The 24,556-nt window shown below is 39.1% G+C and overlaps 1 protein-coding gene across 1 annotated transcript; it reads left to right on the top strand.

The window, feature by feature from the left end:
* LOC140233378 (uncharacterized) lies at positions 1-23,394 on the top strand. Its single transcript, XM_072313484.1, has 15 exons — positions 1-102; positions 4,823-4,988; positions 5,636-5,790; positions 6,374-6,435; positions 6,618-6,717; positions 7,148-7,273; positions 8,916-9,024; positions 10,345-10,361; positions 14,504-16,285; positions 16,819-16,937; positions 17,775-17,892; positions 18,482-18,690; positions 20,612-20,732; positions 21,667-21,781; positions 22,819-23,394. Exons 1-15 carry the CDS (start codon positions 39-41, stop codon positions 23,075-23,077), a joined length of 3,522 nt encoding a protein of 1,173 aa, XP_072169585.1. The 5' UTR covers positions 1-38; the 3' UTR covers positions 23,078-23,394.
* The last annotated feature ends 1,162 nt before the right edge of the window (positions 23,395-24,556 follow it).

Below are 24,556 nucleotides of genomic sequence, written 5' to 3' on the forward strand. Positions count from 1 at the left end.
GGTGGCGTTTGAACAGCCGCGAAGCGGTAAATTCGAAGATGTCGCTAACTATAACAGAGGCTTGGATCCGAGAAAGAGTCCAGCTGACTCATGATAACCTGGGTAAGTAGCAGTTTATACGTGTGAAATAGGTGATCATTTGAAAGCTAGATGATACTGAAAATATGTTCGCTCACTTTGCCAAGCTGCCAGTGTAGTGCCAGCTGCCAGTGGCAGTGTAGTGCCAGCTGCCCTTTTTGCGCAGAGTGCAGTAGAAGAGTGGAGCTACGCAACCGAGCTACGACTAACGTTAGATCTAACGATAACGTTAGATCTAATTTAAATGATATACATGTACGTCGCATCGCAAAGCACAGCAAAAGTAACATAAAGTACTAAAGTAGCAGCACCCACTGATTGTGTAGTCACAGTGTCAGTGATGTCCATCCTCGGTAACGTTAGGGGTCTAAATCCGAGGATGCAGCTGCAGTAGTGCAGTGGGGTGGCAGTATCCCCAGTAATCGGTATACAGAGTCACAGCAGAGTGACATAACTATACACAGCCCAGTCCAAAGACCAGTCTGTGGTGTATTTTGTCTCGAGTAGATCTAAACAACTCTGCATGTTTGCGGCAGGGGCACTTTCAGTCATCAATGACATCAATAATACAGCTAAACAGGGTCAGGGAGGTAAAACAGATAAATCTCATTTGTGCTTAGTCCCACTTCAGAACACGAGCAGGAGAATTAGCAAGTGTTATTCCTTAATCTTTATGCATGTTAAATGTCAGTGACACCTGATTTTGACAGAAAGATACTTATCTGGCCGTCGGGGATATGTTCCTTGGAGACTGCGTCTGGCTTCACAGATCCCCTCCTGAGCCCGAGGAGAGCGATAACGTCCAAAAATAAAAGATTTCTCTGGACAGATGGATCTTTCTGTCTACTGACACCTGATTGGGCCTTTTCATCGATGAATAAAACGGCCCCTGCTGCAAATTGGCACCCTTTACAAAGCCTGCCTCATGGCCTCAAATGGCGTGTTTTTACTTTTAATCTGTCCATGTCATCGGGGATATTTTCCGCAGAGACTACCGTACGCCACGTATGGCTACATTGAATCCTCAGACTAGCTCAGAGTCAAAAAATGATTTTAAAAAGAAAACCCTCCGGGTAGACAGATTCTTTTTTTTTTTTTTTTACATTGTTAGATGTTTTCTACATATACTGTACTGTAGACTAAATCTATATTATGAGATATTTTGTCTGATATTTTTTCTAATCTGGCTTCAGAATTAAAAGCGCGCTTCCTGAATCTAATTTGTACATTGCATTTCTTTTAGACAGCCGTGTGTGGTGTATAGGTGCCTACTGCAAGAAATCCCTACACTACAGTTTGCAGACTCTGTAACCTAGCACTAAACAGCCCTCGGTTTGTCATACTGTTCTTCAATTGAACATGATGAGTGACTGAATCCTAGTATTCCTACCATCATGATGGCTGCTCAGCCTTCCAAGTAGGGCAAGCAAGTGAGAAATTACCAAAGAAGACTCAAGACAAGACAAGAAGACAAGAATCCTAAGGAGGCTGAAATCATACTGGGTCAATCCACGTCAAATCATCCAGTGCTTGTCACCCGACCCCCTCCGATTTTCTTTAAAATCGCACCAAATGTTCCCCAAAGTGTCTGACGGAAAATCCCAAAATATTTTGCCCCAAGGTCAATTGGTTGCTAAGATACAGCCTCACATAGCAACCAATGCGCATTCCAAAATATTAGTTAAAAGAAAATTATGCATTTTTGATTGATTGTGGTAGCATGGATATTTATGCAAAAGGGTTCATTATCTGGAAATTGAGAGAACTTTATAGTCTTTGCAAGAAAAACTGACTGTGACGCGAAATTGACTTTTCGTTAACGTGCACGAGGTCACCGAAAATGGTGTTAAATGTTAATTTTGAAAATTTTAATGCACATTTAGAGGCTAATATCTTCCACATTTCATCACCTTAGGTTCTTAAATATTATGCTGTTGAAGGCTTTGACTTGCTCAGTAATTTTGAAAAAAATCAGCGGATTTGTGCCCACCGTTTTTACGGAGAGCGCCCTCAAAGTTGACAAAAATGAAAAATGTGCCAAATTCAAGGTCACGGATCACCCTTCGTCCCACCTAGGAATGGCATCATTTTTTTTTTGTATTGATAGACATTTACCTATATTATCTTGGGTTACCAAAGAAATTTTGCTACCGAAATGTTCAATGGTAAATTTACCCCACTGAAAATGGTCGTAAAAGGCCAAATTCCCATGTAATATCACATATTGGGTTTAGAAGACATTTCAAATGCCCATGCTTTCAAGATGAAAAGCCCTAGCCCTGTGATATTTGCTGTAGGTGTAGTCTGTTATACATATTTTAGTAATATATGCCACAAAACACCTGTACTACATAATAATGACCTTGAAATTTAATCCAAAATTTGATAAAAACAGTAAGTCGCTCCATTTTCCTCATTGCACTGCGTGTAATATGTGTTTTGAAAGACTTTTCACAGAGCAATATTTCAAGAATTATGAAAGCTGACAGCCTACCTTATTAAGGTTCTAAACTATTTGTGCTCTTCTTTCAGATTTAGTGTCAATTTGATCATGAATGTTATACCCTTGACCTTGAAGTGCTTCTAAAAATAGCTGGAAATTTTTTTGTTAACTACAAATTACACACAATAGGTCATGACAGGTGTTTTATGGCATGATATACTTGTGATTCTTTCACAAACACAAAAGCTTTTTATAGTGTAAATGTTATATGCTGGTATTAATCTATACATGCTTGCAAGATATGTTACAATTAATTACTTTGTTCTGACAATGACCCTCAATTTCAATCACAAAAGGGGACAGTAATATTTTGTGATTTTGTGTGCATTTCCTATGGAAAACAGTGCTTTGTGGTGAAACGCATAAGAACTTGACCATTTTTACTATCTATCACATGATTGATTAATTCTATTCAAATTATGGTAGAAAAAGTGGGCTATGACAATTTCCAATTAAAAAAAAAACCCACAAATGCTGTAGAAAATAAAAAACAAAGAAATACATAACAAATATTCCAAAAACAAGAAAATACATAAGAATGGAAATGATTTTGCAAGTTGTCATAAGTTACAGAACAAATCCTCCCAAAAGAAGACTCTCAGTGCTTTTAATGTGCGCTTCACAGGCTAGAATAAGAATCTTATGTGTTGGGCGCAATGTCCATAATATCAACTATTATTATGTACTTAAATACAGGTCTTTATGGGCAGGAGTAGGCATTTCTCCTGATTTTGAAGGTCATAAATTCAGGGTCATTGTCAGAACAAAGTAATTAATTGTAACATATCTTGCAAGAACCTATAGATTTATTCCAGTATATAAAATTTACACCATAAAAACTTTTGTGTTTGTGAAAGAATCACTAGTACAGTGTATGTTATGCCATTAAACACCTGTCATGCCTGTTGTGTGTGTAAGTTGTAGTTAACAAATTTGCAGCTATTTTTAGAAGCACTTCAAGGTCAAGGGTATAACATTCATGATCAAATTGACACTAAATCTGAAAGAAGAGCACAAATAGTATAGAACCTTAATATGGTAGGCTGTCAGCTTTCATAATTCTTGAAATATTGCTCTGTGAAAAGTCTTTCAAAACACATATTACATGCAGTGAAATGAGGAAAATGGAGCGACTTACTGTTTTTATCAAATTTCGGATTAAATTTCAAGGTCATTATTATGTAGTACAGGTGTTTTGTGGCATATATTACTAAAATATGTATAACAGACTACCCCTACAGCAAATATCACAGGGCTAGGGCTTTTTATCTTGAAAGCATGGGCATTTGAAATGTCTTCTAAACCCAATATGTGATATTACATGGGAATTTGGCCGTTTACGACCATTTTCAGTGGGGTAAATTTACCATTGAACATTTCGGTAGCAAAATTTCTCTTGTAACACAAGATAATATAGGTAAACGTCTATCAATACAAAAAAATTGATGCCATTCCTAGGTGGGACGAAGGGTGATCCGTGACCTTGAATTTGGCACATTTTTCATATTTGTCAACTTTGAGGGCGCTCTCCGTAAAAACGGTGGGCACAAATCCGCTGATTTTTTTTCAAAATTACTGAGCAAGTCAAAGCCTTCAACAGCATAATATTTTAGAACCTAAGGTGATGAAATGTGGAAGATATTAGCCTCTAAATATGCATTAAAATTTTCAAAATTAACATTTAACACCATTTTCGGTGACCTCGTGCACGTTAACGAAAAGTCAATTTCGCGTCACAGTCAGTTTTTCTTGCAAAGACTATAAAGTTCTCTCAATTTCCAGATAATGAACCCTTTTGCATAAATATCCATGCTACCACAATCAATAAAAAATGCATAATTTTCTTTTAACTAATATTTTGGAATGCACATTGGTTGCTATGTGAGGCTGTATCTTAGCAACCAATTGACCTTGGGGCAAAATATTTTGGGATTTTCCATCAGACACTTTGGGGAACATTTGGTGCGATTTTAAAGAAAATCTGAGGGGGTCGGGTGACAACTTTTCTGAAAATTGGATGATTTGACGTGGATTGACCCTACTATCAACTCTTTGAGTTGATTCTGTGCAGGAGTGGCGTGTTATTCATGATTGACTAGAATGTAGTTGCTCAGGTTGAAGATGTGTGAATTGCCTCATATGTATTATAAATGGAAAAACAAACAAATAAGCAAAAAACATGCTTTTTGGCAAACCAACCCTTCCAGTATTATTTCTGGCTTGCTTCATTTCAAATTGCAGAGGATGTGAGGTCGCTGTCTCTCCCAGGAACCTACCAGGAGAAAATTGCCAACCTTGGCAATGCTCTGGCCAGTTTCTCCCGCCTGAAACAGCTGGACCTATCCCGCAATGCTCTCCAAAGTCTTCAGGGCTTGCAGTTTCTCACGCTCCTGGAAAAGCTTAACCTGTATCCTTGCTCTACTTCGTCGGGTGAGAGTTGAGAAGGGCGTTAAGTTGCCACTAAACCCATAGTGTTCGAGACAACTTAACTCCCTTCTTATTCTCAAAAGACGACTTGGTTATGTTGTTGTTGCTTTTTGTCGTGGTTGATGCAACTGTACACTGTAGATAGTAGACGGCTTTGTAATATCACACTGTTTATGGGAAATGTATGTCGTGTCATATTGACTCTATAGGGAATAACCGTGTGTTGGACATAAGGGCTTAGAACAAGCAAGAAGCCACTTTGTTATTATGCAGAAAAATGTCTTGTACCACATGGAATGTTTTTATCAACTTATCATTACTGCTTTGGAGTTTAGAAACTAGAGGCTGTTGAATGTTAATCATCTTCTGAATATTTTCTGATGAATAGAGATGATTGATTATAATCAGCAATAGCCGCCTCTATGATCCTATGACCATGCATACCTTATGAAAAAAATTGTGTGCATTTCACTGTTACACTAATCACACATGATGACACTAATTGATCAGCTGCTTTAGTAAGTGTATAGAGTTAATTTCATCTCTGAGCTGAGTGAATGCTAGTAGATCCAGTCTCTCCTCAATTCCAGTATGCCTTGAATGACCCTTGACCTTTGAGTGGCACAGGTACTACAACAATGTAAGCACCCTGCAAGAGCTGAGTCGGCTGCGACACAACACCAGTCTGCAAGAACTGGACCTGAGGCTCAACCCGGTAACCAAGAACGAGCCAGACTACAGGCTGTATCTCGTCCACATGCTACCCAACCTCAGGAAGCTTGGTAAGATGGGTCAGTGGCATGTTTAAAAGGCTCATTTGTCTCTCAGTTGGGGGTAAATAGTGACAGGTGGTGTCACAAAGTGACCAATCACATGCCCTCTCTCTCTCTCTCTCTGTTCTGTTTTGTTTGTTTGTTTGTTTGTTTGGGGTTTTTTTTGCTTGTTTGTTAAAAGTTTATTTGAGGGGTAGATATTGGGATGGATTAATCTGATAATAGCAGTCTAATGCCGCAAGTAGGCAATGCACTGTTAAACAGCCATCAATCTATGTTTGTGATAATTGATAGTACAATTGTATTGTAAGTATTGATATGTCTCTGTCACTGATAAGGATTATTTCCCCTTTTTTTTTTTTTTTATAAGTTAAAAAAGTCTGAAACAAGCAATCAAATAACCCATAGGATTTGTTATGGTCGTTTGAATGCTTGTTTCATGATTGTATTAGTGCACAAACACTTTGTCACAACCAATAGCCATTGTGAGATTTATTTCTGTCTTTATTCCAGTGAAAGGTGTATGTGTGTGTAGATTTTGCAGAACACCAGTGTATGGTACCAGTTATCATTATTTGTCATTTTCTTTCAGATGACCGTTCAGTCAGAGAATCAGAGAGAAAGTCAGCTCTACTCCATTTTGATACTGATCAGGTGAGATATATAGCTCTTTTGTTCATTAATTTGTTATTGACAAGTTGATCACAAATGGAAGAAAGTGTGTAAAAGATGTTTCTATATATATGTGGGCTGAATGCCCCTTTAGTTTGTGTGTGTGTATTTGTGTGTATGAAATATGTTCTACTGTGCTTTTGTTGGTTTGTCTTTTGTTGCAGGCAACCAGTATGACGGAGCACGCCTCCTCCCCAGCCAGAGAGACAGGGAGAAGTGAACTGCCCAGGACCAAACACATCAGAGGACTCGGAGGGAGATCAGGTAAGCAGGTCATACTGACACCTAGTACAACTGTCACTACAGACACAGGAAATGCCACCTTTACTTGTAGACTTATAGAAGTATATGAAGCCCAGACAGGAGTACAATCTGCACGAGAATATTAAGTAGAGGGGTGAAGGTTGAGTAGTACAGCAGTAGATGACAGGTTCAAGTCCCGGGTTTCCTTTTTCCGACATGTTTGTTAAATTACAGATCAGCAGTTGCGATCTAACAAATTTCATTATTTGTTAAAGGGAGACGAACTGAAGGAAATTCAAACCTCAGGAGTACAATCTGTTTCCTGATATGACTACAAAGTACAATTTACAAGTCAGACATCTATCCAGACTGGCGATCTTTCTCAATACACACTATGTGTGATTTGTTCAATTTTGTCATTTTCTTGTCTTCTCTTTTCTAATCCACTCAGCCATAGAGGAGGATGACAGTGACCTCCTTGACCTTTTGGCCAGGACTGACGGAGATCTGTCCAAGCCGCGGCCAATCACAGGCTCTGCATCAGGACTCCCATCAGTGGATGTACAGTCCAGTCAAGGTAGCAGTCACTTCTTGGGTTGATACTAGGGCCATTTTCTTTCTTGTCTGTCTTATCTTTAGTTCTTTTTAATTCAAACTTAACCTGATGAGGACGAGTCCCAAGTATTCTCGGGCAAATGTCTATGGGAAATGCATGTTGTAGCAAAAATCAGCCCGTCCTCAACGGGTTAAACAAATGGAATGCGCTTTTTTAGGATGAATTGATACTGATGAGCCAACCTGTCAAACCAAGTCATGTTGTTCTCGCTGCAAATATTCACTTTTGTATGCTATTCAAGGGAGTTCTGGTGTAACAGTGCTCACACCAGTCCTCCTGTGTTTGCTACAGAGATGCTAATGTACTGAAGTGTTTTACTCACATGATTAAAAATTAATTGCTGTATGATGCACAAAACTTTCATCGGTTAGGCAAAGTGTTACGACAAAATTAAGCTTCAACCAACCTTTATATTTGATTGACAAGCTTCAGTCCACTGCTGGAGACTTTCTCAGTCCAAGTGAAACCTTCACAATCCAAGTGATCCCTTTGTTGTCTGTCTGGTGATGCTTTGGGATCACTGGAGCATACCATGGTAGATACAGTAGGTGACAATGTGTATCCAGGGTTCCTATTCAAAGCAGGATTAGTCTGCCTGATCCAGATCCCTTCTTTGACTTGCCTTGGCCATAAGTAGGCTTCACTGTCAATTATGAGGGCATCATCCCACCCAATGTTATGGCTAGTGTCAATGGCTTGCACTGCAACAGCTGAATGGCTTGGCTAATTAAGTCTACATGCCCTTTTGTGTTCTTCCGATCTGTTGTTGAGCGGCCTTCCAGTTTCTCCATTGTAGGTTTATCACAATCACTGGCACAATCATGATGCATCATGATACAGTGATGCCATGCATACTGGCCAAAGAATTGATACTGGCACCATCAATCTTTGCTTTTAATGTACATCACTGGGCTGGTTTGAACTCTGTCATTTCAGATGTTGTATTATTCAATAAGAAATGGGCCCCAAAATATTGCCATCTCATCTGCATGATCATCTTTGATGTATGGTGTTAATTTCTCATGTCTCTACAAAATACTTATCTTCCTTCCATGTCAGTTTGTTTCTCCTAGTATTGGATGGACTACATTTTTGTTGTATTCCCTCTTCATTGAACAACCTGGTAATTCTCAAGCTCAACAGACTTTGCAGACTATTCCTTCTTCCAAAATTTTAAAATAAAATGTAAACTGTTCCATTCCTTCCCCCAGCCTTTCTTTTATCTTTAAAGCCATTACTATTTTTTGTTTTGTTTTGTTTTTTATCATAGCACACCTTTCATTCTTTCAATTAATTAATATTTGTAGAGGGCTTTATGATATAAGTTTTCTTCAATATATATTCATATAGTCCAGTGTGAAGAACATTTGATAGTTCGAGTACAGTGGACTACCGTTTTAACGAAGTCCTCGGGACCGGCAGTTTTCTTTCATTGTATTGAAATTTCGTTATAACTGAACAAGCAAACAATAAAAATACATAGAGTGGATAATGTTGCGGCCTGAATTTTTACTTCGTTATAACAGGAATTTCGTTATAACCGTGTTCGTTATAACGGGAGTGCACTGTAGTAACAATCCCATTTATTGATTGTTGTAAACAGACTACCCAAGACTGTACAGCCAGAGAACCCCACCCCACAGGAGTGTTGGTCATCAAGCACCCTCCGGTCAGTTTACTGAGAGGGACCGTGGTTCATACCATACAGGTGAGTCATCCATGGTCATTTTTGCTCTCACCTCAAATTTGCAAATTGAACCATGTTAGCATTTAGCTTGTCAATATTCATGCTCATACCTTGATAATGCAACATTAGGCTTATGAGGTACCCTCCCCCCCCCCCCTTAAACCATCCTTATCTACTAAACTTAACTAAAAAGTTGTACATTCAATATTTGATTTAACAGTCATAGTCTGCTGAGTGTAAGTTGCGCCATATATCATCAGTTGTTAATTTCAGTCCATTTTAGTCACTCATTCTGCAGAAGGCTCCCTAAAAGAGCTACCATTTTCTTCTCATCCTGTCAAGAGACCTGAATATAACATCCTCTGAGATTTCCGGAATTATTTCCACCTAATGAGATGCATGTAACACACAAGCATCTCCGCAATAGCTCTTTGGAATGGCGAGGCTGATATTGATTTGTGAATGTTGGCAGCCTTACAATAGCAAAGTCTAGAACAGCAGAGATTGTTGTGATGGTGATGAAACTGGTTTTCACCTTCATTTGCAAAATCACAACTAAATACAATGTTCCTTCTTCTGAATTTTTTGTGGGATATTTTTTATGGTTGTTTGTACTCTGGGTGTGTGTGTGTGTGTTTTTTTTTTTTTTCCTTACTCTATATTTGTGACCCGCCACAACAAAAAGATCCGAAAGTCGTTGACGGCTGAGCCAAGAAAATCGAGTTTAAGTCAGATCATCAAAATCGGTCTACACCATCAAATTTCTGTTGTTGGCATAATGTTGTAGTCTAATGTTTCGTCTATCATCTGCCGAAATTTCGAAGCTAAATGATCAAAGCAAAGGCAAGAAATTAACGTTTTTCTGGGCCATGCTTTTCTGACTTTTCAACGGAACAGAAACGTGTCCGAAGTTTTAGATTTAGCGCTGCAGATAGACTGCTTCTAGAAACGAGGGAGTGATCTTGTTGGTCAGTGCAAGGTATCCTGATTACTGATTGGTCGTGTGTAGACCGTTGGCGCTAAGCTTGAATGAACATCATGGAGGTTGCTAGGAGCATATCTTCTATTGTCAAGAGATGAAAACTGCCTTACCTCCCTTTGATCACAATTGCATTGGAAAGAAATCTTTAAAGGTGGTTTTCTCGAAACGTGATTTCCAAGACCACTCAACATGGTCTCATAAAAGCATCAATATCTCCACAACTGAGTACTATTATGAGTCGTGTTATACATGAAATGAAAGCAGAAGAGTAAGGGAATATACCATGTCATTTTCAGAAAATTGACCTCCCTGGACTTTCGGATCCTTTTGTTGTAGCGGGTCACTTTTGTTTTGAATTTGTAGAGTGACTGTTCAACCTGGTTCAATAAATCATACAACTGGGGTTTTTTTTTAGATCATAGATTACAATTAATGATACACTGTCCCAGTCAATGGCATTTCTTTCACACAATCAAGAGGAAATCTGGACTGGTGAGAGATTGTCAAAATAGCTTTATGCTGTGGGAGTTCAAGTGTAGCATTGCATGTAGTTTCACAATTAGTATTATAGATATGAATGTCCTGACATTATTCCTTGGTCATGAGGGTATACTACACTGAGAAACCACCATTTTTATTTTGTACCATTATTCAAGCATATCTAATCATAGTCACCTATTAGATTTACACATACATCGGACAGACCAAGGTCCCATTTCATAAAACTTGTTATCAGAAACAACTGCCACATTTCTATGACAAGTTTGCTCTCAGCCAATCATGTGCATGGATTTCTATAACTTGTAACAACTATTGTAACTTGTTATTGATAGCAAGTTTTATGAAACGGGGCCCAGATATTCATTCTTTCATAGAGTAGCATGCATACTGAATGATGACTTTCTACTAATCATTGGCTTTAATATCCATGCTTATCGCATACACTGTATCTCTACATATATTAACTCTTGTGCACACGAGAGAATTTACTCTGTGGTTTTTATATACCATGTAGTAAGATTCAGTGGACTTTAATGGTTATATTCACTATGTTGAAAACCATATTTGTTGATAGATTTATCAAGATTGAAAGGTAAATGCTACCTAAATTTTAAATTGACGCTAATGAAGAGAATATCAAACAATGAAACAGAAGCACCATAGGACTCCCGTAGTCAGGCATAAAAGTGACTCTACTTTCATGTTTCAATTTCACATGTTTTCAAGAAACAGTAGTGTTAGTCCAAAACCTCATACAGATTAGAGGAGTTTGTGATATTATGTCCTCATTGGTGTTCTACTGATCTGCCCACGAGTAGTCACTTAATGTGATATTTTGTAAAGTGCTAGCAATGAGTTCTGTTGCATCAAATGACTGCATTGTTGTAAAACTTAGCTTTGGTGTTTTAACCCTAAAAAGACGGGGGGGGCCTAAAAGGCCCCCCCCCTCGACATTTCGCGCGATTACTCTGCAACACACAATGCTCTCGCCGCGATGCTCTATGACTTTTTTCTTTCGAGTTTCCCGCATATTTTGACACCAAATTTGTGACGCCCGGGGGTACGGTTCTGAAGTTACATAACTTTTTGTATATGCATACGAGGCCGAAAACGGCTCAAAAATGTGATTTTGTGTACAAAGTCAATGCAAATTGAGTTTTTATGCCTCCGCCACGAAGTGGTGCCGGAGGCATTATGTTTTCGGGTTGTCCGTCCGTCCGTACGTACGTCCGTACGTACGTCCGTACGTACGTCCGTACGTCTGTACGTCCGTACGTCCGTACGTCCGTACGTCCGTCCGCTTTCGTTTACGCGATAACTTGAGTAATATTTACTGGAATTTTACCAAACTTGGTCCAAGTATGAAGTATGATGGGGCAACGATTTGATAAGATTTTGGGTGAAATCGGCTAAAGGTCAAAGGTCAAAGGTCAAGGTCAAATCATGAAATTGTATCCGTTTACGCGATAACTCAAGACTGTATGGAGCAAATTTCACCAAACTTTGTTGGAGGATGATGTATGATGGGACAATTACTTGATTAGTTTTTCAGTGAAATCGGACAGAGGTCAAAGGTCAAAGATCAAGGTCAAATCCTAAAATTTATCTGTTTATGTGATAACTCAAAACTGGATGAAGCAGCTTTCACCAAACTTGGTCCAAGGATGATGTATGATGGGACAATTAGTTGAGTAGATTCTAGTGACATTGACAAGAGGTCAAAGGTCAAAAGGTCAAGGTCAAATGCTAAAAATGTTGCCATTTCCCCCATATCTATGCAATGCCCGCAGTTATTTTCTTGAAACTTAGTGTAGACATGTACTACTGCGTAAGGATTCTCCAGAGAGAGTTTCATGTCATAAGGTCAAAGGTCAAAGGTTAGGTGAAAATGTTGCAATATCACTTTTCTCGCAAATGGTTCAATGTATCTTCATGGAACATGGTACATATGCATGTACTGACTGGCAGGGATTATCTAGGGAATTTAGGGGTCATGGGTCAATAGTCAGGGGTTCAAAGGTCAAGGTCAACTCCTCAAAATGTTACTACTGTATTTCCCTCATACATGTATACTAGTATATGCAATGATTGCATTATTAGTTTTAAAAGTGTTTAATATATGTACATTTATTACTTGATGGAGATTCTCTTGGAAATTTCCAGCCAGAAGGTCAAAGGTCAGGTTTAAATGAAAAAAAAAAATATTTTGTACTGTAATTACACTCTTTCTTCATACCTTGAAAATTATACTCAATGCATAAACTTATAATAAGGTCGGTCAGAAGTCAAGTAAAAATTTTCAATTCCCCAAATATGTGTACCTGCACTCTTTAATAGACAATTATAGCAAACCCAGTTCGTGGAAAGTGAACATTCAAGATATTTCTGACAAACCTGTTATTTCGATATTTTGCCAGTTATGTGAAACTGTCATCACACATTGTCAAGACATTGTACTATACACCTATTGGGAGAATCATGCATTATGGCGGAGGCATCAGTCGCCATAGCGACATTTCTAGTTTCACATGGTTCATATAAATATGCTTATTTTTACTCTCAATGGCTAAAATTAATTTGTTTTAGGAGTATTATGCTTCAAAAAGTGTCTGCCACAAATTTTGTTTAAAAAAACAACAAAATCAAAAGGTCGAAAAAACAAAGAAATACATAAGAAATTCATAAAACCATAAAATAAATAAGAAATTAATTTTGATACCGAATTTTTTTTCAAGTACATTTGCTAAGAATGCCACAAAGAATAATTAGACCAAAAATGAGCACTTTTGGAGCTTTATTTACTGATTTAGATCAAAGAGTCTGATTTCTCGCATAAATTAGAATAATTAATCAAAATAAAATAAAAGAAGACTATTTTGTAAAATTTAAATATATGATCTTGTAGATTACATCGCACACTACCATTGTGCAAATTTCTGCGGCGATAGCGCGATCCACGGCCGAGATCTTAAGGGGGGGCCCTTTAGGCCCCCCCCCCCAGTCTTTCGAGCTACCAAAATAGCCCAGTCTTTTTAGGGTTAAAGAAGAAGGGGCTTAAAGTACTAAATTGTCACCCCAAAATATGTTATTTTGGGGGGCACTGTAATATTTAAATTGAACAAATCAAAGCAGAGTTGTGAGGCAGTAACACCATCATTTCATCTACCATTTATTGCATAATGCATCACTGTTTTATGAGAACAAGAGAAACTATAGAATCCCACAAGTCTTTTTGGTGTTTTTATAATTCCAGTGAGTCTTCTACAGTTCTTCAGGTTATGGAGTAGTATTTGAACTTGTATTCTGTTAGACACTACCCTTAGTTTCACTTCATGCTACTGGCAAATTTCAATTCAAAATTCTCATTGGCACTTTTTATCAAGAACTCTAAACTGAACAAGTGAAAATTTGTAGACTATATTAACACTAGATGACAATATCAATTGATAAGTTATTCTATTGAGTTATTCTAATCCTCATACATTGCACGATTATTTTTGTATTCTTACCAACCAATCACATTAATTATATATGAATCATCAAAGTCTGTGGGACTCTTGGCCCACTCAACATTTTCACTGCATTTTCCTTTTCTTTTACCCATTTCTCTGTGCACTGATCCATTCTGTCCGTATTCGTTTCACTGACTTTCAATTTGCCCAATCAAAATGCTGATAATTCACATCGTGCCTCTAATTTTTCTTTTGTCTCTCTGACTCTCAACATGATGGAAAATTTGGTGTAATTGCTGACGTTCGGTCCAACTCTGGCAAACTGGTGTAAAACATTGCAACAATTAAACTGCTGGATGTGTAACTGGCGAAATGTTGAACTATTATAACAAAAATTGGCATCTTTTGTTCACTTGATGTTATGCTGGGTTGCGACTTTTACCACTGCTTCTGTGTGCCAATAAATTCTGCTTCGTGTGCCTGCCGTATTCCTTTCAAAACCTGCTTCTGCTGGCTTTGGTGCTTGTGAATCTCCCCTTGCCCATGAATGTGCATTGCCTATACTGAAGACATAGCGTTAGGCACTGTTCAGGCAGCCAACACCTCACTTGCCAGTGATTCCACAGGAAGTCTCCTGGATATGGACCCCTTGGACCCCCTTGGTGACTCCTTCCACAGCACCCACCTGTCCCCTGCAAAACCCTCCCCTCCTCTCGCAGTCAGAGACCCCCTCACCACCCTGCACGACGACCCGCCATCCCCAACAGACACTAACACTCTGGTCGAGGAAATCACTAGGAGCACTTCACAAAGTTGGCAACCCTCAGACTCCCTGCTCGAGGAGAGGAAAACCTTTGATGTTGAGCATCAAGACCTCCTCTCGCCCTCTGACACTATTAGCCTCATGGGGGAAGGCATCACTGACTTTGGAAATGCGAGGCTCTCCTTCTCTCCCTTGGAGGGCAGGAGGAAACTGGACTTTGCTAGTGACTCTGCGAACACTGCCACCTCTGGCTCTAGAGGGACAGTAACAAGCCCCAGTGGTGTAGGCTCATTAGATCAAGTGTCTCCCCCTCATAGCATTTCAACCCTTAGGAGTGACTTCTCCCTTTCTGGATTGAGTGATGTGGATTATGCTGAACTACCCCGCATCCCAGCTTCTCAGAGGGAAAAAGGTCCTATCAAAGCTGGCAACATCTACTCATCCATTCGCCTGCAAACTCTCAGCAGGGCCAAAGCACATAGCCAGACCACTGTACTAACATCATCCCCAGACGGGCAAGGTACTAACACGAATTCTTCTCCTCTTGCAAAAGAATCCAAAAAATCTGTAAGCTTTTTGCTTGGGGATGTGGCAGACACCAGAGATCCAGAATCAGATAAATTGAATTCATCTCTTGATAAGTTGGAGAAGCTGCTTGACTTAACATCAGAGAAGAGCATGCTAGAGCTACCAAGCAAGACGGCATTAAAAACAGAGTTTTCAAACTCAAATGTAGGCATGGGTAGCGCATCAAAGTACTTAAATTCTTCTAGATCTAATGAGAATGATTTGATTCACACATCAGCCTTAATATCAACTCCTCAAGAGGACAGATACTCTGGTCTAATCATTGGGACTGGGATGAGGTTGGGAAAGCAACTTTTCACTGATGACACTCAAACTCATGCCCCTTCTATTACACCACTTAAGGAAATTTCAATACGTAGTGAGGTTCAGCAAAAAGACCTAAAGACAGATGCACTAGCAAAGCTGGCTGGACATAAAGCTGAAAATAGAAACACAGCGGCTTCATACAGTTTCTCTTTGCATGATGATAGCACCTTGCCAACCTCTTGTGCTACTACCACCCCCTTGCATTTTTCTCCTCACACCCCTATCAGACCCCTGCACTCCTCCAAGAGTAACCTGCATGCCTCCCCTCCGCGCCCCACTCATCCCTCTTCCCTTTCCCTTCCAGCCACTGTCCCAGTCTCACTCACCCTCACTGACATCACCACTGCCTCTTCAGCTACTAACACTAGCCGCCCGTCGGCGACAGTGAGGGGGAACCCCTTAATGGACCAGCCTCCCATACCAGACTCACCTGGAGCGGGCGGGGCTGCACCACACCCCGTCGCCATGTCAGACACCTCACTTCATCACGTTCATCACCTATTAACCCCGTCCCCAGAACCATCCCAACATTTACCAGATGCGGAGAGGTCACAGCGGCAGCAAGGTCATCAGAGGTCAAGGGTCGAGTTGGATAGCAGAGGAAGGGTCGACCCCAATCTGAGATTCACAGATGAGGATGATGCCTACACTGCCTTCTCTTCCAAAGTGAACTTCACTCCAAACCCAAAATCAAGTAAGATTTCATTCTTTGTTGAGCAGAGAATTCAGAACCTTTAATGTAAGCTTCTCTTTTTTTTTCCTGTTTTTTTTTTCAAGCATCATGTACTTCAAAAGGTCAATGGACTAAAAACCTTTCAAGGTCTCATTTGCATTATTTATTCTCATTTCTGTAACAGAACTTAATAAATAAGCAGAGTAAAGGATAATATGCCATCACAATATATATATTGATGTTTTACTTGTTTGCACAACTCAGTGGTGGCTTTACCAAATTCTTAATTTGGATCTTATCCAACTATCAAGTTGTCATTGTCGCTTTCAAATTAATGTATGCATGAAACAGGAATGACTGGAAGTTATTGTGATAGAAACACAGCCAAGATATGAGGATTGGCCATTGACCATTGGCCTGGAAGTAATTTTGTGTTTGTTTGTTATTGCTGTGCTGTCGATTTCTGTGATGTGAGATATCACTCTCTTATGTTGCTGTATATTTTTGGTGTGTGGAGCTTCATGATGAATCTTCATCCTTTTCCGCCTCTCCAGGTGAGAGAGCAGAGACCATGTCTTCAACCTCCTATGACATGCATCCATCCAGTGGGTCAGGTGACCGATCTGGTGACACGTATAGTGAGCCACCTCCAGTTCAGAGAGTCTCCACAAAGGTATGCTACCATCCGTCATCTTCTTCCTTAATCTGGGAATTACTAATTGTACAATGCAGCTTTGTAGTTGCTTAAAGCTAAAATGTATTTCTCAGAAGGACTCAAATTTCATCTCCCAATATTTTGGAATTTGCTCGCAGTGCATCAAAAGGATCTACCAAGAAACTTATCTAGCTGATGTGATTTCCCTGGATGATGAGTTTTTTTGAGTAATTTGAGATCAAAGCTGTAGAATGATAAAGGTCAGTGTGCCCGACTTTTATTCCTGAAGAGTCCTCTCAGTTCAGTAAAGTAGGTAGAACATTACATGATTATCGATTGCGCCTAACATTCATATATCTCAACAAGCTGCATGCTATTCACTCTTGCGAGGAAGATCAATGTATACTACTGCGGCCTGATTTGTCTATTATCTGTAGTCGATGAGAAAATGTTAGGTAGCAACCACAATTAGATAATCCTATTACACTGCAATACTCTCAGCGTACCATTTTAGCTAATATTTCACATTTTCATCATTACCCAACTGAAATGTTATCACAGCATTATTTTCCATTTCTTACGCATACATGTGTATAAGTCCAGTTTAGAAAACAAATCAGCAGGCGTGTGGATACTGTTCTACAAGTTAGGCAATTTCATGTTTGTGTTCATCAAATTGCTGTAAGAGACTGTGGTGCCTTTACCATCAAAAGATTCATATAATCTGGGAAACTTGCAGTAACAAAGGCAAAATTCAAACAAATTCTTATCTTCCCAAATTTGTAATTACATGAAAAGCTTGAGCCACTTGTTCCTATCTGTGACCAACCTCACTTCCATTGTCCCTTCATGCAGCAGAATGCAACCTCCGCTCCAGGACCTGCTCAGAGTACCTTCATGGACAGTCTCCTTGGGTTGGTAGACAGGTACTGGAATGGAAGCAAGTCACTGCATGCACACTCAAAGTTTCAAGGTATGTTACATGAGTCCTATGACATGCTGTTGCTACAATGATTTCTTTGTTTGAACATTTATGGCCACCCTGGGTTGTTGTTGTCGTAGTGAGTATTGACTGGGTGATAAAGTAATTTCAATTACTTGGTGTAATACTTTAATACAAAAATGTACACCATGATCAATGACATGTGCTTTAAATGTAGCTAGCTAACTGAGTTAGCTGTTAATCCTATCTCTTTGATTATTCATAGGTTTTCTGCGAGTGCCTGTTCTGTTTTGTTGTTGTTGTTTCTTTTTTTTTTTTTTTGGTTAGCAATTGGTCTGAAGCTGAAGAGCAGATGTGATGAAATGCATCTGATGTATGATATTGCTTGTACTCTGTGCTGTTGCTTTTTTTTCTTTGTCTCCCTGCTTTAAATGGAATCTCTCATAAAACTACTTGCTACTGTGCAGAATATTCATTTGTGAAATTCCAGAAGTAATTGATAGGGATTTAGTGCAGATGTATTGTTCCTTCCACATTGATTTTATGGTCTTGTAGAAGAATACAATCCAGTATCATATTTGTTTGATGTTTTGTTGTTGTTGTTGTCATCATCCATCAGCCCAAGCTCATGGACTCCTGGAGAGGTTACTGGCTGAGGTCAGCACCACGAGTCAGGAGCAGCTGGATCGGTTGCAGCTAGATGTGGCCCGCTATGCACAAGAGAATGTTTCACTGAGGAGCAAACTTGGTCCAGCTGGAAGGGCGCCCTCACAGGCCTTTGGAGGAGCTGATTTGCAGACTGCTCTGGACAAGGCACAGAAAGATGTGGTTAGTACCGTAAATATAGTGGAGCTTTGCCCTAGTTAGCAGTGACAAACGGTGTAAAGATACCGACTGACGTGAGAAAGAATATATTGAATGTTCTGTCCGAAGGATTTGAAATGATGTTAAGTGAAGTTATAGGTCTTGAGGCTAAGGCAAGAGATTCATAACCTCTCCAAATTAGTATTTCAAACTCTGAAGTTAGAAGATTCTGCATGTTCCCAAAGACAAAGGTCTAAATCTGTTATATTTTACAGTTTGCAAAATTATTTTGAGATTCATGCATACTTTAATATCTTAAAGGGTGTGTACAGTTCTGGTTGAGGTGAGGATTTAGCTTTTAACGTTTTGCGAGATATTCAGAAACCACTCTATGAGATGTCAAAGAGCATGCAATTCTAATAAGGGGTATCAAAAGTTTTTTTGATGAAAATCGGTTTTGAAATGGCTGAGATATCCAGAAACAAGGTGAAACAAAGAGATCCTAATAAAAGGCGTGACCTGTCGCCTTTTATTATTATCACTTTTTTGGACATCTCAGCCATTTGAAAACCAATTTTCATAAAATAAACGTTGAATCCTTCTTAAAATTACGTGCTCTATCATATTTCATTAGATGTTTCTCATTATCTCACTTAGGAATGTTCAAAACATGAATCCCCACCTCAACCAGTACTGTACAGTCCCTTTAAGATATGTGTGAAAAAACCTTCTTTTTTTTTCCATAGTAACCATTTTTTACCACATCACCAAAAAGTCTGCAGCTAGCAAGCTATACACAACTATGTGCACATTGTGTACCAAAATAGTATGCCACAGTTTTATGCTACACTGCTTTCTTTGTGAACATCTGTTCAATCATGGAAGAATATCTCTAAAGATCGACATTGCAAATGTTCCAACTGTTCCGTTTTTTGCAATATGTAATCCTGGGGTGTTTTTGTTTTTTGTTTTTTGGCCAAAATTATTGCAGGTTTCATGAAAAATACTTTTTTTCCCAAATTATATTACTGCACATGACTATTGCAGGAAAAGGTCAAAATACTGTTTTCCAAACAAAATACTGTTTTCCAAACAAAACTATGCCCCAGTGTACTGCAGTACCATTTGCAAGGTTGACATCCCTGAATATGGCACTGTCCAAACATCAACATTAACATTCACTGCTAGGTTACACTGACATCATTGAAAGATGTGTGGTTAGTTTGATTGATGTATTGGCGCCATCCACTTATCTGGGGTGACAATATACATTGTGTATGCTAGCTGGCACTTGCTGTGCCAATAGATGTGATGTGGGTGATTGATGTACCGCAGAAACTGTTGTCATGGCAAGCTTTAGTCACTGGTACACAGTCTCATGAAAGGTTTGACTATTGTGGTTTTACTGTAGAAGGGGTAACATCTGAATATCTGTGGTGACAACAGATGCTTGGTTGCATTCAACTTCAGTTACTTAACTTGTGGAATCAAGAAACATTACATCTTTATCTTGATTTTTTCCCCTTTTTGTCTTGATAATCAAACCAGTATGTAGCACTTTTTTACTCCTTTCATCAGAATTTGTTATGTAAGTTTCTATATGACAGGACTCCACTGAATTTGAATGCTGAAAAGTTGTAGTAGTAAAACATGTATAACAGATGGAGTAATTCACACAATTTCAATTCTTTCATGGATAGGGTGGTCTTTTCACACGTAGTCTTAAAATGCGTGAATTAGCTTCAGGCTACGGCAGTGTAGGAGAAACTTGTCCAAACAGAATTATCTTTATAAATGAGTTTACAGTGTGTGCTCCTTTATCCCCTGTGTGACTGTGAAAGAACTGTCCAATGTATTGTTAATGTCACTGCATGTTAGCATTGGTTTATCTGTAAGAAACATGCTTGATGACTGTGTCTGTCTGTCCGTCTCTCTGTTGGTGCAGGAGTTGTTGCGTCGAGAGCTCCAGGACACCATGGCCCAGAACAGGGACCTCCAGTCCCAGCTGGTTGAGTCTAGGACCAGGTCCTTGGAACTCAGAAACCTCTCTTACAGCGAGACCAGAGGTGAACTGCGTAGACAGAAAAGATCCAAATCATTGAGCAGTTCATAGCTGCAGCTGGCAAAGCAGCAACTTGTCAGCAGCAACCAATCATTTGTAAACCTTTTAGCAAATGTTATGATGACTACAACCATTTTGAATTTAAGATTCTATGTTCAGTAAACCCCAGATTTCCAAGTTTCAATAATTGTACTGTAGCAGAAACAAATTGTCTATTTTTTTAGTATACTTTTAGTACACTTTATAATTGATAACCAAACATATTTCCTGTGTTGCAGTACTTACTGCAGTACTTACAAAGAGTAGAAAGAATAGCATTCTTGTTGTTCTTATAAATAATTGAATAAATGTATTCCACGGCAAAGACCCCTCAGCATCTCAATTTGATATCTCTATTGGAGAATTCTGTGGTAGGATGTTCGACTTCCAAGTGTGACCATGATTACAAAATCAGAGATAGATTTTGTATTTTGTTTGTTGTAAGCACAGAATCTCGTCAGTTTTGACACTGGAGCTTTTACTTGAAAATATGTCGTAGTGCCTCTATAGTGCAAAGAATGTTGCTACTATATATATATATATATATATATATATATATATATATATATATATATATATATATATATATATATATATATATATATATATATATATATATATATATATATATATATATATATATAGGCAAAATGCTGCATAAATGCAGTTCTTGCTGGAAGAAGATTTTTTTTTAATCTTTCATTTTCACATAAATGTACCTATTCATTTGGTAACTAGGCATCTCAAGGATCCATTTCATATTGAATATTGCAGTAATAACTTTCAAAACATCTTTTCTTGGATCATATTGTGGTCGTAGATTTTATTGTACAGTCAGTCAGTCCTCCATTCATCCACACATTTGTCATTATTTGTCTTCCAAATTTCCTGTCTTCCAGGTGACCTGTCAGGAGAGGGAGAGAAGCTGAAAGTGGAGAATGACAAGCTGAAGCTGCAGCTCAAACATTTCACCCAGCTCCAGGAGCTGGCCACGATGCTACAGGAGAGCCATAAGTGAGTCTGTTTCTAATTACACCATACCTTGAGGATCCAACTAAGCAGAACATTTCCAACTTGACTATTGGCACACTAGTTTGCTATAGAAAGTCACTTACAATAATGCACTCACCAGGCACACATGATGTTCAGTATATGAACATTTATAGCTGTGCACCTCACTGACACCAGCAAGTCAGAAAGATGCCCTTGCAGTTAGCATTATTTTTCAGTAATTGATGCTCCAGAATGTGATATATAACTCAGCAAAAGATATTATCAGTTACCTTGTTGATGACCATAGTGCCAGGATTATCCTTGGACAGTGTTTTTGTTGTTGTTGTTGTTGTTTTGTTTTTGTTTTGTTTTTTTTATTTAGATACAGGTAGTGTGTGTCGGCAAGTAAGGAAGAAGGCAGCATTTTAATTTTTAGCACATGAACAGTTATTTGTGCACACCTGTGGCAATCAAACATATGTTCACAATTAGCCCCAAAGGAAAATGCATACTTGTGAATTGCCGTTGAATGTGTTCTAAATGAGCGGTAACAACACCCATTCTGTTAATTTTATGAGGTGAAATTTGGATATGAATCAAATTTGACAGGAAATGCTGCGCATTTTCCAAAATGGATATTCAGTTATCAGACTTGAATGTAGTTTGTATTGGAACTTTTTGTTTCAATGTCCATGATAAAAAGATACAGTACCTAGTAAAGACATCTTGATTGTGCAGAGAATGAGAATGTGATAAGTGCGGGAGGATCAATTCCTATCACCACAACTTACTCCTGTCTCTTACCCTCTATACCCCCTTTCCCCTTTTCTTCTACCCCACCCCACCCTGACTCACGGTCCTCTTTCCCCTTTACCCCTCCCTTTTCTCATTCCCAATCTCTATCACTTTCTCTTAACCCCTCCTTCTTTCTTATCGCCCTTCCAACCTTACCTCACTCTCACCCCTCACCGCTCCTCCGTCTCACTCCTCCACTCTTACCTCCCTCTCACCCCACCCCCCCCCCCCCCATCCCATTCTCCCCTGCCTCCCTGCCCCAGGTCCTTGGTGACGACCAACGACCATCTCCTGAAGGAGCTGGAGGAAACCAAACAGCGCCACCTGGAGGAGGTTAAGCAGCTCCACTGGTCCTACTCCCAGCTCAAACAGACCGTTGACATATCCTCCGTCCACGCCCCATCCCACACCCCAGTCAGGGCCAACGCCCTCTCCGCCAGTAGTGAGGGGAGTCCCCCAGGGGGTGGCTACTCACCCGGCAAGAAGGTTAGGGGCTTCAGTTACAGCAATGGTACAATGTGAAGGAGTGTTTAATGAATTGAACAAATACATACATATGGGCGCTGACACAATATTTGATTGTGAATGTTATTTCCAATGTAAGGGTTTGCATTAAACAGGAAATGCAGTGCATTCAATCTTTAGAGCACACAATGTATTTTATCAAACTTCATTGAACACTTCATTGAAATGTCACATTTTTTTTTTCTTCCTTGAAGATTTTACTATGCCCCTTATGTGATCTTTGTGCATCTTTTTTTTTTCTAAAGCCATAATGATGAGGGAATGATATAATTTGTCCAAGGAACTTATGTGTTAGATTGAGAGGCCACTGTAGTCTTATCCCATTATCTGTTGTTGTTGCCAAGCCATTCAGAATGAGTTAGCTGAGATGTACATAGAGTTTTGGGTGTTTTTTTTTTTTTTTTTTTTTTTTTTTTTGGGGGGGAGCATTCTTCAAACAGCAAACTGTCAATTGCTTGTGAATGTTTTGTTTGATGTTGACAAAGGAAATCAGATTAGCTCTGTGAATATTTCCAACAGGTGTGTATAAGCTTAATCAAATCTTGTCAATTCAGGATTGACCCTGCCATGATTCACAGACACTGGAATGAAAACTGGAGTTAATGATATGATTTAAATGACAAACACACCAAATTAAGGCCCTGTGGGATCTCTCTTGCCTGTATTTATGTCCCCCCCAGCTGTCAGTGTTTGTATGTTTGTGTGATCTGTAAAACTCCTGGGTTGTGTAATGTCAGTGTCAGGAGCTGTGGTTGACGCCCATCCGTGTTTGTGTTCTAGCCAGACGTAGGTAGAGTTGTACTAGGAGTTGACTGCCATTGACATAAGAACCAGTGTTCTTAGGCTGAAGTGGACATCGTGATGTAGCTTTTAGAGGCTCGTTTGAAGATTTGTAGTGACCAGTAGACATGAATGAAGAACTGGATAGTGAGAAGTTCATTGATGTTGTGAAAAAGAATATATGTATGTCTTCAGATGATGTATTCAAACAGTAAAATTTGTACATTTGTATAATTATCTTAAGGGCAGGAATCTATGTCTGTTATGTGCAGTGTTAAAAGTAGAGTGTGTGTACACTACGTTCTGTCTGTCTTGCTGTTGTGTTGACTGGCACAGGAATTGTATGCAATCTCGAGAATTACGCATTAATGTAAAAAGTTTCGGATGAAGCAGTATTATTATATGCATAGGATGCATTGTACATGAGATTGTATGTGAAAAGAATTAGTGTTTGAAGTGGTGTGAGGCATGTACATAATTGTTTATGTTTGGTTCTTGTTTTTGAAAGAATATATACAGATAACCCAAGCCAACTATTTTGGAAGGGCTGAAACCCTTAGATTTTTAAGTTATATGTCATAGCTGGTTCCACTGCAATATGCTTGCAGTATAAACATTATTCTTGTGTTTGACAGGCAAGCTAACAAAGTGGAATCAGACTCTGCCTTCTCAGAAGTTTAGACAAAATCTATTTTC

The sequence above is a fragment of the Diadema setosum genome, chromosome 9 (genome assembly GCF_964275005.1).
Source record: "Diadema setosum chromosome 9, eeDiaSeto1, whole genome shotgun sequence".
Taxonomy (NCBI): Eukaryota; Metazoa; Echinodermata; class Echinoidea; order Diadematoida; family Diadematidae; genus Diadema; species Diadema setosum.